Raw genomic sequence first — 15,932 nt, 5'->3', positions numbered from 1 at the left:
ACCAAAGTCCAGAGAATTTCCCCGGAGCCAAAGCTTCCAGGAAGATTCAGCAAATGAATCTGCTGATGTATCCAAAACACGTCTTTCTAAAAACTGTCCTCTGCAAAAACAGAAAACAGCGTCTGGACTTCGTCGTCGGTCCGTCAGTCACAAGATCTCTTGGGCTGCTCCGCGCTGATCGTTATTGTTACAGCTCAACCTTCAGAAAGTACGACCCACCAGTTTTTAAAACTCGCTAGAACTCGTGATGAAACGACAGGTAGGAGAACCATTTTCCCCGGGAAGAGTTCCTGCATTGGAAATGGGCCTTTACATACGAGAAGTTTTGCTATCTGCGCTCTCTGAGCCACCGTGCGTTTCTTTTTCAGTCATAATGCCTTTTTTTTTAAAATTGTACCATCATTCTTCCTGTACTTTGGAAAAAGATTTCCATTTTGGCACAAGAGAAGCATTTTTTACATGACATGACATTTCATTCAGCTGACGCTTTTATCCAAAGCGACTTACAATAAGTGCATTTCAACCATGAGGGTACAAAACCCAGAACGACAGGAATCAAGAAAATACAATTTCTAGCGTTAAAAGACACATTCCTGTACGTGACCCACCATGCCTACTTTCACTGCATGTCAACACACCGTTTGAACTGTCTGAATTTAACTTCCTGCATCCGGCTGCGTCCTCGTTTGACATTTCAGAGCGAAGTCCCGGACAAGCTGCGATTCACCACGTTCTACTTCTACTTCGGCCTGGTGGTCTGTGAGCTGATCCTCTGCTGCTTCAATGAGAAACCTCCTCTCTTCTCCGACATCGTCACCGACCCCGTGAGTCCCCCCCCCCCCTCCCCCCACGCACCGTCCACTCACACCCACAATCCACCAGTCACGTTTGTGTGTCGCCGAGCGTCCGAACATCTTCGATCCCTGCTGACATTGTGCATTCAGTGTTCGTAGCGGGTTGAGTGTTCTCGGGGGGAGCAGCTCCATGCTTGTTAAAGCAGGTCACACACACACACTCAAGCGCACACACACACACACACACACACACACACACACACACACACACACACACACACACACACACACACACACAGAGTTCAGTTGTTCCTGGCTGCTTACAGAAGTATGTCCTCCTTATCCTTGTTTAACCTCGCTGGCCTATTTTTTTTCTGCACATTTTTCAATTTCTCCTCAGAATCCGTGTCCTGAAACCACAGCAGGTTTTCTCTCCACCATGACGTTTTGGTGGTTCACGAGGTGGGCTCAAGCTGCTCTCAGCACGCAACAGTTTGTTCTTCACGTGTTTATTTGATTTTATGACTACAATTAATTTATAAAGAAGCTATTACAGAGCATGTTAATCACTTTTGCATGCGAGCTTCAAAGGCTCCGGTCTTAAAGAATTGAAGTGCCCAATGATGTGAATGTTTCTTTTTTCTTTTTTTTTTCACAACGTCCTTTTTGATGTCACTTTTCATAAAGTCATGTGATTTTATGTCACGTTTTGTGATGTCACAGTGGTGTAGTCGTGGGTCATTTCACCCGTCACTGGTCCGGTGATCACTGGTCCGGCGATCACTGGTCCGGTGATCACTGGTCCGGTGATCACTGGTCCGGCGATCACTGGTCCGGTGATCACTGGTCCGGTGATCATGCCTTCTACCTCTGACACAAACATGGCTACCAAATGTAGCCACTTAGCTCCCGTTAGCTCGAACAAGAAGAAAGCCCAAAATAATGAACCAACAGGTGGTAGCCTTGTTGAATTTGACATACAGTGTAACAGTAAGTACATTTGTTTAGTCGTGTATGCTGCATCACTCACACATATCTGACACGGACGACCGAAACAGCTGGAAAATGGGTTGAACATTTTGTGGGTAGTGCTGGTTTTATTTGTGTGTTGACCTCCTGTCCGAGCAGACATACGTGAACGTTGAGCCGATAACTCTCTGTGCTTATAATCTATGGCCAAACTAGTTATCCGGCTCGGTAGCGCGGGCAGCCTTGTTAAGCTCCATAAAAGAGGGGATAGCTACTGTATGTGTTTACAGCAGCGGCCTCCAGTTGCTTGATTCATAATTACTTTAGCATTGTCCTTTTCTTACGGGAGCTAACTTCCTGTATTAAGTAGAGGTCGTTTAGCTCACTGGGAGCATGTGATTGGCCGAACAGAGAGGGGGGCGGTGACCGGTGACGACAGCTGTGAAATTGAGATAATGAAATAAAGTCACGGTACGACGTAAAAAGTGACATGAAAAAGGGTATTTTCATTTAAAGAATAATATATTCAGGTAAAATATTTTAAGTGTGAAAATGAGTGATGATAGCACATTTCATAAGATGTTGGGTTCTTAAACTATTTTGGAATTTATTGGTAATTTATCCTATACTGTTTATTCATGGGATCATGTATTGCATACCGTATTTTTGTTTACTGGTATTAAAGACTGTGGGGCTCCACATACATCACAAATGACAGTTTTCACCATAAACATGTAGATTAATTGTGGATTATTGCCTTGCCAGTTACTGTAAACAAGTGAAACTATGTTTGGGATGATTGATAATTGTTTTCTAACATCAGCAGTTCTGGTATTATTTGTTTTAATTGCTGTTCATTCCTGCAACAAAGAGGATATTCCTTTTTTCTGATGGAAGCACAGCATCTTCTTTCTGTTTTGTACTGTAAACCAATCTGCCTCTTTGTACCGGAAAATACATCAAGCCAATTTCCGGTGAAATCCAATCCCATAGTACATGATGATGATGATGATGATGATGATGATGATGATTAGCAAATCCAGAAAACTCAGTTAAGTGTTTTTGTGGAGAGCAACTTTCACTAAGCTGGCTCCGAGATAGAGGATTTTAGTTTTCGGATCGTAGTGTGGTCAATGAATCAATGAATGAAACACAGAGAGGATAGAAGAAATCCTCCTAAAAAGATTCAAAATAACCATTTAGGTAATGTTTCATTTGGAAGTAAATCCACTTGTTAATGTTGAATTGATTCATTTACCGAGTTGAATGACACCTCTCTCTCTCTCAGGATGGCCATTAAAGGCTACAAAACACCCCTGCAGGTCAAAGACCTGTGGTCTCTGAACCAGCGCGACAGCTCCAAGGTGATGGTGCCCAATCTTCTCAAAGAGTGGGAGAAGGAGCAGGCCAAGGACAAGAGGTACGTCTGTGGAGCAGGGAGGGGACGAGTGGTTTCTGATTTACTGTAAATTGTACAGGCTAAATGCTTCCCAGTACGTCTGCCGCTCATATAAATGCTCTTCTTGGTATCACAGTGTATGAAATTGGAACAGATGTTGTGTTTGCAAACTAAGACTGCAGTTTATTGCGGGAAATCAGGTTAAAGCTGGAAACCAGAGAACTGCTGTAACCTGTATACTGTATGAAATGCACAGCTGGTCAATAATCATTTCTATTCGCTGCCAGACTTTTGAACCAAGGAAGGCTCATTGTAAGTCTATTACTGACATATGATGCTCCGAGAACCCCAGGGACGTCCTCGTGGGAGCGCACAGCTTTTCCTTTGTGTTGTGAAGGTTTCTGGGTTTATACATTTATGCATATGTTTCAGTTTCATCTTTGTCAGAATTGTATTGATATTTTCTTGGATAGGGAAAAGGGAATTATGTTTCTTCTTTTCTCTCAACACTCATAAGGCATAAGCATCAGGCATAAGGCAGTTTATTATCATTGTAAAAAAAAATACAACGAAATTGAGTTGACGACTCATCAGTTCTGCAGCAGAACAAAGTAAAAGATGTATGAAAACAACAAAGATAAAACAAGACTCCTGCAACAGAGATCATTTTGTCAGCTTCTTTGTTTCTACTGGGGCTGAACATCTTTAAAAAAAAAAAAATCCTGAAACAGCTGAGCGCTGTTGTTTTTTAACAAAAATCCATGGTGGAAAATAGTCCAAAACAAATGCATTATTTTCTTCTATTTTCTGCCATGGATCAATACACATCATTTATTGAGTATTTAGGGCAGCAGGATGTTGTTTACAGGACTGAGTTAAAGTAAACAAGTGTGTTCAGGGTAATAAAGGAATATGTCACCAGGGGCGAAGTGTGGCTCATCGATCTTCCAACAGTTTGACCAGTGCAGCTCTTTGACACACAGGATTAAGATACGGAGGTGTTGAATACACTCACAATGTTTGTTAGTAAAGAAGAATTAATTCATTGTTGGTTTTTGACCATAAAAAATACAAAGTGTGACCAGAGCTGTCCGTAAAGTGATAAATGGGCAACAAAATTCCAGCTGTGTTAATCAGGTTTCTCATTTTCACGATGTTTAAGCATCCGCTTTATGCAGACAGTCGAGTCTGAGCAGGTTACCAGTAGATATGACACAACTGAATGAGTCTTGAGGTTTGTAAGCTCATTCTGATTCTCAGAGACATCTACAGTATAACATGAAAAAAAAAGTCTGGATTCTGTCATGGATTCAACTTTTTGGCTCAAACTCTTCTATTTTTTTTTTTTTTTATGAAGCTGCCCTTCCTTTTATATCTTTTCAGAACAGAGAAAGGAGAGGATGTTGTGTTAGAGGGCTGGGCTCTGTGTGTCTGTGTGTGTGTGTGTGTGTGTGTGTGTGTGTGTGTGTGTGTGTGTGTGTGTGTGTGTGTGTGTGTGTGTGTGTGTGTGTGTGCAGTATGCTCACTCCTTTCTGAACGTGAAACCCTGTTATTTTTGTAACCCTATCAGCAGGATAGCGCCCTCTTATATATGAAACTGCTTTAAAGAGCTGTGGGGAACTGGCAGAAGAGAACAACTAAATAATATAGACTGCAGCAACAATTCATCCAAAGAGCGTCTGCAGACGTCAGAAAAAGATATGAATCGCTTCTTTTACGGCGTTGTTGCTACAATGTCTTGTGTGTTTTTTTTTTTATGTGAGAGCCAGAAAAAGGATTAAATCCGTCTCCCGTTGCGCTGCGAAATTAATAACTTTTCTTATGTCTATAAGGTTACATTCCACAGTTCAAGTGTGTTCAGCGAGATACTGGAGAAGTTGGTTTAGCAGCGCAGTCACTGGAAACAGCTCTTCACATACTGCAACACTTCAGCACAATAAACACGTTCGACAAGTCTGAGGAACTCTGACCTTCATCAAGGCTGCTTCCTCTTTCTGTGCCGCAGTTTTCCTGTCAGAGTTTCACTGTTTTTTCTACACTGAGAGCAACTTGTAAAATGATATGGAACAGCTCGAATCAGCCTTTTCACTCACGGTCAGCAAACCTGTTTGGTGTTGAGCTGAATTCTGTCATAGTTGAACTGCAGTCAGCTCAGCGCTCGAATCCTTTTCTTTTAGCTGCTATTATACGAGAATAATTCATTTACTGTTTAAACAGATGCAGACACAAGCAGTCAAAAAGGGAAGTGCGACAGCATTTTATGCTCCCAGTTGTTTTTCTAACTGTTTATGTTGTTTCTCGCTACCGGAAGGATCTGATTTCGACAAAGAGGTTACTGACGTGTGTTTGATATGATAAGATATAGAGATAAAACAATTAGTCATTTCATCAATAGATGAAAATAGTTGTACTGCAATTCATCTCCTGGTAGTGTCATTCCATTCAGAGAAGAGTCAGCCTATTAGAAGAGAGGATCATTGATTTTATTGCACTTTACCTTACAGTATTAGCCTTCATTTGTACCTTCACTATTGCTCTACTTTGATCTCCAATAAATCTTGCAATATAACATCTACAATATTTGGTACTTTTGCTGCTAAATTCTCTGTTGAGTCTTTGTCTATCAGCTGTTTTGTGCTAGAGGTTATGTTCTTCAGTGTGGTTTGTTTGTCTGTTTGTCAGCGGGGTTACTGAAAAACCACTTGGTAGGAGGGTGTAAGATGGACCAAGGAAGAAACCTTTCAATTTTGGAGCGGATCCAAATCAGGAATCTTTTTTTTTTTTTATCAACCTATGAATTTGTCCTACCAAGTATCGATATTAAAAAGTACAACGTACCATGTCGTGTCTCATGCACTTTAAAACTGATCTGCAGAAGTGATGATTGGATAGAAAGGAATGCTGACAGGCTGAGGTCCAACCAAATGTTATATAGATAGATAAGATTTTGTCATTTGTAATGAAATACGCAGGGAAGATCTGAGCAGGAAGGATTTTGTTATTTATAGTGTAAATAGAGATGAACCAATAATATAGCCCCGTGGCAACACATTCCTGATGGTAAGAAGGCAACAATACTACAGTTCTCTCAAAGGGGTAATAACAAATGATCAGTCGAGAAACTAAAGCTGGCCCAGACCATGAGTTCTTTGCTGTATTATTATTATTGTTATTATTATAATTATAATTATTATTATTATTATTATTATTATTATTATTATTATTATTATTATTATTATTATGATGATAATCTCTCCTTCTCTCGACTCTTTGAATTTCTCGTAACGCCCAAATGCTCTGTCCACAGCGAGCAGACTCTGTCCAGCCTGGCAGTGTACTCCAGACCGCCACCGTCAACCACCAACCACATCGCGGGAGGAGGAGGTGAAACCAGCCCAGAGGAAGTGGAGGTACTGCTGTCCAATCAGAAAGCAGCTACTCACCAGCCGTCCTTCCTACGCGCACTCATCAAAGCTTTCGGACCCTACTTCCTCATCGGCTCGGCCTACAAGCTTTTGCAGGATGCCATCACCTTCGTCAACCCTCAGCTACTCCGGTAACCAGGAAGATCACACTTTACTACCGTGCGCTCTCTCTGCCACCACAAACTTCCTTTGTTCCAGTGTTATCAGATACGGTTGTCAGAATGTGTTTTTGCATATCTTTATCCAAAATGTGGTAGCCGTTTATATTTAAAATACATACTGTCCTTGTTTGGGATGCAAAGTCAATAGAGAAATATGTTTCCTCTTTATGCATCAAATGGTGGAAACGTAGTGATAGCAGCTGTTGTGTGGAAGCCTTATCTCTGTGTAAGTATGAGTGAAATAAAATATCAGAGGTGGCTGACCACATTTTCCAGCATGTATGTAAATATTTCTTTATGGTCAGATTACATTAATACTGACATCCAATCTTTGTCCCTGGTGTTCTTGGATCGCCATGCTGTCCTTTTCTCTCTCTGCTCTCCCCTCGGTCGAGGCAGATTTCTGACCCCGATTCTGTCGGAGGTTTCTTCCTGTTAAAAGGGAGTTTTTCCTTCCTTCTTTCCGAGGTTTCTCTTCCTCTTAAAGGGACGTTTTTTCCTGTTGAATTGTTGTGTTCCTCTCTGTATAGTTGTGAAATTCTGTTGCAAGGACTTTGCTATGTTAGGTACCCTGAAATAACTTGCGTTATAATTTCGCGATATAGAAATTAAATTTAATTCAAATGAAGTAGTGTCAAACTTAATCTTAATTTTAATTCCAGATTTTCTGTTCTTTTAAATGACAGCTGTCTTTCAGATAATTTTCTTTTAAATGTTTTGCCATATTAAAGCCGTGTGACGCAAATTTACCTTTTCTCCTTAGCCTGGGGTGTGATACTGTGGTTTAAGGCTCTGGCTCATGCAACACTGCTTCTCCTCTATTGAGAAACGGTTCTCATGATTTGCTTCACTGCTTTACTGCACATTGAAAGAAACAATTCATTTGAGCCATTTAAAGAACAGTGTGGTCTAATATGACAAAATTAGGAAGGAAATTAAGAAAAGAGAAGCTTTACAACCTAACAACCTTTCATCTACTACAATGTCAATGGGAAGTCCAACCATTGGTTTACGATTGGTTCCCTTTTATATCCGTTTTAAATCATTGTAAACCAGAATTTTTTTTTCCAGGAATGCTTTTCATATTTTACATCTTGTAAATTAGTTTCCCAAACCATTTAACCTTTTAGTAATAAGAATAACATTTGGAACGAACGTTGAGTCTTGCAGTAGCAGAAAGGCTGTGCTGGCGTTACTCACACAGGACCATCAGATGATTGTTTGTCAGAAGGCGTGTTCAATTTCCAGGCTGTAATATTTGCGTTATCAGAATGGTGCCAACATGTTGTTACGTGCTGGAGGACAAACATTGAAAACATGTAGTGTATTTGATTTTGATAGCAATCAGCTTGTTCCAGTGGAGTCACAGAAGAGATTCAAATCTCATGTAAATGGAGCTGTGCTGAACGTCCAACAGCAGAAGAGCAGCACGGCTTCTCACCAGTGTGATCAACTACGAATAAGTCATCTGGGACATTTTTCTATTGTATGTTTTATTTTTCAACGTTGTTATTGGGGGTCAGCAGAGTGCGCGGAGGCCAAACATTGTGTCTCAGTCAGAAGTAACGTTTTAGTGTCAAGAAAAGATCATCGGGGAGTAATTTAGTGTGAAAAATGTCTACCTATCAAATATTTCACAACAAGACTTGGTTTTTTTTCAGGGAAGTAAGGAAATATAATATCAAGTTCAATTCTAAAGTTACTAAATGGTTTTCTAACTTCTTGTTATTCTACATCTCAAAATGATCATGACTTCACTGTTTCTGTACAGCACTGGTGCCAAAACAGTGAAATCGTTGTAATGGCAGAATTTCCATAAACACCAGCTTATTGGTCATAGATGGACAGATAGTAGCATGTGCCAACTACACCAAACATTCTCATGCAAAGAAGGTGTGTGTGTGTGTGTCCAATAGGTGAAGGGGCTGAAGGGATAACAAGAAGTTAACTATGTGCCTTTATTAACACGCTAGATCATCTTTACGCGCTTTAATCCGAACACTTTTCCCTGTCTTTACTTTTCCAGTATGCTGATCTCGTTCACGAAACAGAAAGGTGTCCCTGACTGGTGGGGTTACACGCTGGCCGTCCTCATGTTCTTCACAGCCTTGCTGCAGACGCTCATCCTCCACCATCACTTTCAGTACTGTTTCGTCACCGGCATGAATGTACGCACCGCTCTCATCGGAGCCATTTACAGGAAGGTACGCAAGAACCACTCACAGCTCAGTCGCTCACTCTCACTCTAAAAGAGACCGCAAAGTGTCCGTTCTTACAACCACTGAGCAGAATCTCATTCATGTGGTACATCTTGCTTTAGAGGACATATGATATGGTGTACAGAGAATAAATGTTAAGTGTTGTTTTGTTTCCGCTCATCTTTGGTCTGCAGGCGCTGGTGATAACTAACGCTGCCAAACGTTCCTCCACGGTGGGAGAGGTCGTAAATCTGATGTCTGTGGACGCTCAGAGGTTCATGGATCTCACCACCTTCCTCAACATGCTGTGGTCGGCTCCTCTTCAGATCATGCTGGCTCTGTATTTCCTCTGGCAGGTACATGAACACATTATGCATGAGTTACAGGAAGCGTCATGATGAGTCATTTTTGTAGAACTAAGTCATAAACAAACTGTAAATAGTTACGACCAGGTTTCTTCCCGTTTAAGGAGCCGTGGGTCTCTCACTTGGTCAACCCTACACTACAGGGTTATGACGTAGTCATTTGTTTCCTTCTTTTAGAAAGAATTTGGTTCTCCTTCTAAGATTCGTAGAAGAAAGGTTCACCCATATTAAATTTGTTGAGCAATATACAAAAGTTATAGAGAATATACGTCACCGTCATGCATGTTGCATTTAGTTTGAAGTCAAATTAGCATCTGGACATTAATGCTTTTCATTGCTGATGAATTATATATGAACATTTTAATGTTAATGAACCTTCCAACTTTCAGTGAGCGTGAGCTGCCATATTATTGTCTTTACATGTACACATATTCGTTCTTGAACTACGTCTTCCCTGATTCGCTGCCTGCGCTGCACTTCACAGAACCTCGGTCCCTCTGTGCTCGCCGGCGTGGCCGTCATGGTCATGCTGATCCCTTTTAATGCTGTCATTGCCATGAAGACTCGAACCTACCAGGTATGAACAGTCAAAACATATCACTATATGCTTATGCCTTCACAAACTTTAGTTTTGTTTAGATTTACTTTTATGAATTGTTTTAAGCAGTTTGAGTTGCTAATGCTTTTGTTTTATATATCATATATACAATTCATTCATGATCCATCAGTTTGGATGTTCTATTTGGAGAAATGTTCCATATATATTATTATCTCAAACAAGAGAAGGTGTTTTAATATTTCAGTATCAGCATCAGGACATATCCGGCCGCCCAGGTTCAAACTCTGACTTGTATCGTTTTGTTTTGTACAAGCGTGAATGCAGTGATTAATTTGCAACGTGTACTTTAATTGCAACGGCTGTGACAGGCCGTTTCCAGGATTCGTTGTGTACATTTAAATTGAATATGTGGTCATTTTCAAGGCTATTCATTTACAAATAAAGAACGGCTTGTCTTCTTGTCATCCTCAGGTGGAGCAGATGCAGTACAAGGACTCTCGTATCAAGCTGATGAACGAGATCCTGAACGGCATCAAAGTCCTCAAGCTGTACGCCTGGGAGAATTCCTTCAAAGAAAAGGTCCTGGCCATTCGGCAGAAGGAGCTCAACGTGCTGCGCAAGACGGCCTACCTGGGAGCGCTGTCCACCATGGCCTGGACCAGCGCCCCTTTCCTGGTAGGCTCCGCCCACAAGTCAGCAAGAGACTTTGCTGTCAATCTGATAGGTCGATGTCCCCAGCAGCCGGGGCCATTTTCATACAATTTAGTTATAAGAGAATGCTGAATGTGGAGAAAGTCCAAACAGGCTGCATGAATGTCAAAAACATAGTCACATGCTGGCATTAACAATCTCCTAGTTAAGTTTTTAGCCCTTAGTCTGAGGCTTTTTAAATGATCTGCAAATAGTGTGGTTTATCACATTTATTTATTTTGATTTATGTTTTGATAATTTCCTGTTTTAACAGTTGCCAAATGCCCACAATGAAGTTAGTTAAGCAACTTAAATTTGTTTAATTTCATAAAGGAAACAGCTTCCATTAAAGAATAACAGATTTTTTTGTCCACTTGAGGCCAGCAGAAATAAGTTGTGAGCTCAACATTGAGATATGATCCCCTTTAAAGCAACAGCAACAGTTGACAAACTGTAAGCAGATATTGAGCATATAGGGAGTTAGCATTGGAGGTATCGTAATCATCAGTATATGCCAGTGGAGGGATGTGTTTGCTAATACAGAGGAGTTACACCTGTGGGTTTGAAGTTACACAAGTTTAGAACAACAGCAGCAAACCTCTCGGAATCGGCATATTGAGCGCTTCTTAATCTCAGAATTAGTTGTGTCTTTTCTTGGAGAGATGATGTCCAAGTGAATCTATTAGAGGTGGAAGCATTGAGTGTATTTCAAAGTGGACGTAGCTTCCGGGTCTAAACAATGAGGCTAATGCGGAAGTGCCCTAAACTGAAGTACCACCGAGTGCCACTAGGGGCTCCAAAACACCTCCGGCTCCATAGACTCCCATTCAGCTTTTCATGAAATTCGAAGTCAACATTTTTTTTCCACAAGTTATTTCTGTTTTGCTAGTTAAAGTCGCTTCTTCTTCTTAGTTTTCTGGCGGTCCATCTGAAAATAATCTCGTCATTAATTAGATATTAGCCCTCAAAAAGACATGTTTTTGGGGGCGTGTCTGTTTGATTGACAGGCCTGTGGTGCAGTCAGGTTATGGCTATCGGTGGGCAGGACGTAGTATTGACGGGTTTCCAATCAGATCGAGTCAGATCCACTGCTCGCTCCCCCCCCATCCCGTCCAAATATGGTCACTTCCTTCTCCAAACCACTCAAAAATGGTGAGATGGGGATCTGAACTTGAGGCTTCATCACGGCCGTTCACAAACGGCTGGTTGCTTGGGTGGAAGGTGTGGACAGGTTTTGTTTGAGATTTAAGAGTTAAGATTTTCTTGGGTATCTGTAATGGCCATCACTCCAAATGTCATGTTTCCTTTGCAGCCATTAAGTCTTTAAAGTGTGCTTTCCCCAGGATTTTAACATTTAGGACAGGATTCATAATCAGTGTTGGCTCACTGCTGTTGCAGCGTAGACCAAATGCATTTAGGTTATACTATAGTCACAGGTCTCAAGGTGCAGTTGGCTTCAGATTCTTGGATTACGCTTTACAATTTCATTGTAATATTTCAAACTGTCAGGGCGTTCGTTGATTTGCGAAGAGAGAGTCCGGGAGAATTGTTATTCCTCAGTTCAGCAATTTATGTAAGCATTAGAGAATCAAAATCAGCATGTACATGGATCTTTTCTGTTCAGAAAACCACAGACTGCAAGCAGCTAACTGTAGCCAACTATCCAAAAAAGAGTGTCTGTCTTAGCGTTACACAGAGTTTTAAATGAGAATGTGATTGGTCATAAAAAAGATGGGGAGGCCGTGGTTTAGACTTCAGTTCTCCCTTCATTGGTGCGTAGGCTGGTCTCACTTCCACGTCGCTCCGCTTCGCTTCCACCGGTCACAGGAAACAGCGCCCTAAAGGGGAGGAAACCCGACACTGTCTCATGTGTTGCTCCTGTCTACTGCAAGGTCCCTCCTATCTGTTCGATAGTCGCAACTTTATCAGAGAGCGGCACCGAATGTCCCAAATCATGGTGTTCTCCTTGAGCGTGCACCTGGTGTGTAAGTCGACAGACAAAAATAAGTCTTGTGAGAAACAGTAGGACAATCCCCTAAATTGTTTAATCAATAAACTCTGTGTGCATCAGTAGTTTCTTGGTAATAAGTAAAACCTTGGCTCATTGGTTTGTATAAAAGCATAAAAGTAAAAATAAACAGACCTAACAAAATTTGACTTTTTCCGGACAGTCGAGATGACCTGCTGGTACAAAAGACTGTTACATATTCTCCTGACTCGTCCCCCCGTCGAACTCCTGACAACAGAGACGAGTTCCTGCAAAGCAAAGCCGGACAAGCTCGAGGGAAAATGCCATAGCAACATCGGCTGACTGCCTCCTAAACTTATTGAAAGACATGACTGGATGGTGGAGGTCTGTTAGTTTTGTCTAAAGAAAAGCAGCGAACTGTCTACATGTGCCATGACGACCAATGAGATTACATGGGAGCAGCGTGACTCAGCACCAGCTTTTTCTTTTCTTCATTTGGGCTGAAGTCTACAGCAGTTATCTGTGTCAAAGGTCATATGAAACCATTTGATTTTGTGGGCATTTTATTTATCAGATAAATGCACAGTTTACCAGCCAGCTTACATCAGTGATTATTAACTGTAATGTGCTGAATGTCCCCAGCTGCTGATGTTGAGATTATCGCTGAGTCACCGGTAATGCAGCATCACGGCACCGGCTGCTGTGCAACAACCCTCTGATGGACCTTGTTGTCTGAGTGGCCTGTTTACCCATGTGTCCCCAGGTTGCCTTGACAACGTTCGCTGTGTACGTGACCGTGGATGAGAACAACGTGCTGGATGCGGAGAAGGCCTTTGTGTCGCTGTCGCTCTTTAACATCCTCAGGTTTCCTCTCAACATGCTTCCCCAAGTCATCAGCAGCATCGTACAGGTGGGCGCTTCTTCTCCTGTGCTTTCTCATTTCCATTTCAACTAGTGTCTGTTTGTTTTGCAGCTTCCGTTGAAAGCCTGTGTGATTATTTTCCATCCCAGGCCAGCGTCTCACTGAAGCGAATCCAAAGTTTCCTGAGTCACGATGAGCTGGATCCAAACTCAGTGGACAGAAAGAACCCAAACCCAGGTAAAATTAAACACTCATCATACATTAACGTTTAAAAAAAAAAACCTGTAGATTTTTTTTTTTCACCATCCTGCCCGGCTTCAGTGAGTTTTTACTTTACTTATGTCACCTTTCATGCTGTAATAAGACGTCAATGATCGCAATGTCTCGATAAAACTTGCATTGTCATGTACATTGGTCCGTTGTGTAACCTCAATAGGCTCTTGAAATACAAAAGTGCAGAGTCACTGCTCTTTCACCCAGTGACTCAGAGACCTGGAGAGCTTTTGATTGATTAATAGTTTTGTCTTTGACAAAAGTCTTTTGTCCTGACAGATCTGCGCCGCTTTCTAAGCAACCGAGGAGAAACTCACGTGTCATTTTGTTGCTCAACAGAGTTTTCAGTGACTGTTATCAATGGGAAATTCACCTGGGCTAAAGAAGATCCTCCAGTTCTGCACAAGTACGTCCTTAAAAGCCGCATTCTGTATGTTGACACTTGAGTGAGTTTGCATTTCTTATGAAACCGTTTGACTTTGTGTTTGTAGCATTAACGTGATGGTGCCTCAGGGCTCCCTGCTGGCTGTGGTGGGCCACGTCGGCTGTGGGAAGTCCTCCCTGATCTCTGCACTGCTGGGTGAAATGGAGAAACTGGAGGGGGAGGTTTCTATTCGGGTAAGACTTCGCTTCATGTTCTGTGTAATATTCAAGAAAGCCGCAGGTCATTTTCTTTTCTTTTCCCCCATTTAAAGGTGCATTATGCAATATTTTGTGTTAAAAATGGATCAGATGACTTTGTATAATGTGGAAGAGGTTTTTTATGCTTATAAGCCCAGATAATCATCCCCTGACTTTCTGGTTCCTTTCAGCTCTATGGTGAATTTGATCATCTTTCAGCTCTTTGTTTTGGCTTTATGGGCTGTAACTTTAATGTTTTGGTTCAGTCTCTCGTCAGCTTTATTTTCACTGAAAAAGCACTGATGAATCCACTGTACTGTCTTTCTGCAGTACAGCCATGAAAATGAGCTTGTTTTACTGCCAACAAATTTAATGTTCCCGCTGACTCGGGAGTAAATGCGCTCGGAGGCTTTTATATTAGAACATCTACACCACCTCCTCCTGTGATCACAGATGTGTTTCCCACATAGACATTTGTAATGCCCTTATTCCTCCAGAGAAGTCCTGTGAGAACAGCAGCTCTTGTTACATTGAGTCCACATTCAAAAAAGACGCCAAACGTGTAAATACGTTTTTTATTTATTGAGTTTTTTTTAAAGTGCTTTACAACTAGATGCAAATTAGATAGAAAAAACAAACTAGATACTCCCAAAGGAATAAGATAGAGTATTGACAACGCATCCTACGTTTTTCTGGTTCATTCTAGTCACAGCTTTTGTATTGACTGTACTGGCAGTTGTGAAGAGTTATTGTATTGTCCCTTAAAAATAATCATAAATTCAGTTATTGATGTTTTAATGTCGTTGCTGACAGTGTAAGAGGAATCGTTTTGAAAGTACTCTTATTATTTGCTCAGATGTGAGAAGAGTCAGCTGGTGATTAGCTTAGCATAAAGCCTGGAGACGGGTGGAAACAGCCAGCCTGGCTTGATTTTTAAAAATGTTTTTGTACAGATTTACGTCTTGTTAGTGAGCTTTACAGGTCCTGGCTAGTTGTTGCTTCCCGCTTTAAATCTTTTTGCTGAGGTAAGCTAAGATGATCACTTGCTGCTTTTTACTTTGTGTTCAATGGACATATGTGACAAGTGGTCTTGATCTTCTCATCTTAAGAAAATGATAACATAACAAAATAGTATTAAATTACCACTGACACTGGTCATTAAAGTAAAGTGATGAATTCAAATAAATGCCAAGACAACGTGCCTCAACTCCGGTCTTCATATTTTATGACATTATGCCATCATATTACTCAAAAATTCAGAAGGGTTGCATTTGGACTCCTGCCTGTGCAACAGTATGGCACAAAACATAAAGAGGCTGAAAGAGAGTCTTGAAGCAGAGGGAATCATTTTGGGAAAATGAGAAAGGAAAACATCCCCAGAATAGGATATATTAAAACATGTAAAGAGGAAGAAACAGTTGTCTGCCTCTGTCCTCAGGGATCAGTGGCTTACGTACCGCAGCAGGCCTGGATACAGAACGCCACCCTGCGGGACAACATCCTGTTTGGGAAACAGTACAATGAGCAGAAGTACCGCTGCGTTCTGGACGCCTGCGCTTTAACCCCCGACCTGGAGGTGCTGCCAGGCGGAGACCTGACGGAGATCGGAGAGAAGGTAGAAAAGCAGAAGAAGCCCTTTCATTTTCC

At 41.5% G+C, this 15,932-nt stretch overlaps 1 protein-coding gene across 3 annotated transcripts in view; it reads left to right on the top strand.

Annotated features, from left to right (window-relative positions):
• abcc3 (ATP-binding cassette, sub-family C (CFTR/MRP), member 3) overlaps positions 1-15,932 on the top strand; it is a 63,409-nt gene that overhangs the window by 28,423 nt on the left and 19,054 nt on the right. For all 3 annotated transcript variants that reach the window (XM_069156210.1, XM_069156209.1, XM_069156211.1), the window contains exons 5-17: positions 699-824; positions 1,195-1,256; positions 3,052-3,183; positions 6,470-6,718; positions 8,775-8,952; positions 9,141-9,302; positions 9,796-9,888; positions 10,342-10,545; positions 13,293-13,439; positions 13,541-13,628; positions 14,004-14,070; positions 14,156-14,282; positions 15,724-15,900. In XM_069156210.1, coding sequence (XP_069012311.1) covers positions 699-824; positions 1,195-1,256; positions 3,052-3,183; positions 6,470-6,718; positions 8,775-8,952; positions 9,141-9,302; positions 9,796-9,888; positions 10,342-10,545; positions 13,293-13,439; positions 13,541-13,628; positions 14,004-14,070; positions 14,156-14,282; positions 15,724-15,900 — 1,812 coding nt within the window. The remainder of the gene's footprint in view (positions 1-698; positions 825-1,194; positions 1,257-3,051; positions 3,184-6,469; positions 6,719-8,774; positions 8,953-9,140; positions 9,303-9,795; positions 9,889-10,341; positions 10,546-13,292; positions 13,440-13,540; positions 13,629-14,003; positions 14,071-14,155; positions 14,283-15,723; positions 15,901-15,932) is intronic.

This window comes from Embiotoca jacksoni, unplaced genomic scaffold, assembly GCF_022577435.1.
Source record: "Embiotoca jacksoni isolate LCO1_2020_lvr unplaced genomic scaffold, fEmbJac1.0.p SCAF_20, whole genome shotgun sequence".
Lineage (NCBI taxonomy): Eukaryota > Metazoa > Chordata > Actinopteri > Embiotocidae > Embiotoca > Embiotoca jacksoni.
Note: the sequence above shows the minus strand (reverse complement) of the source record. Positions and strands in the feature narration are given on the sequence as shown.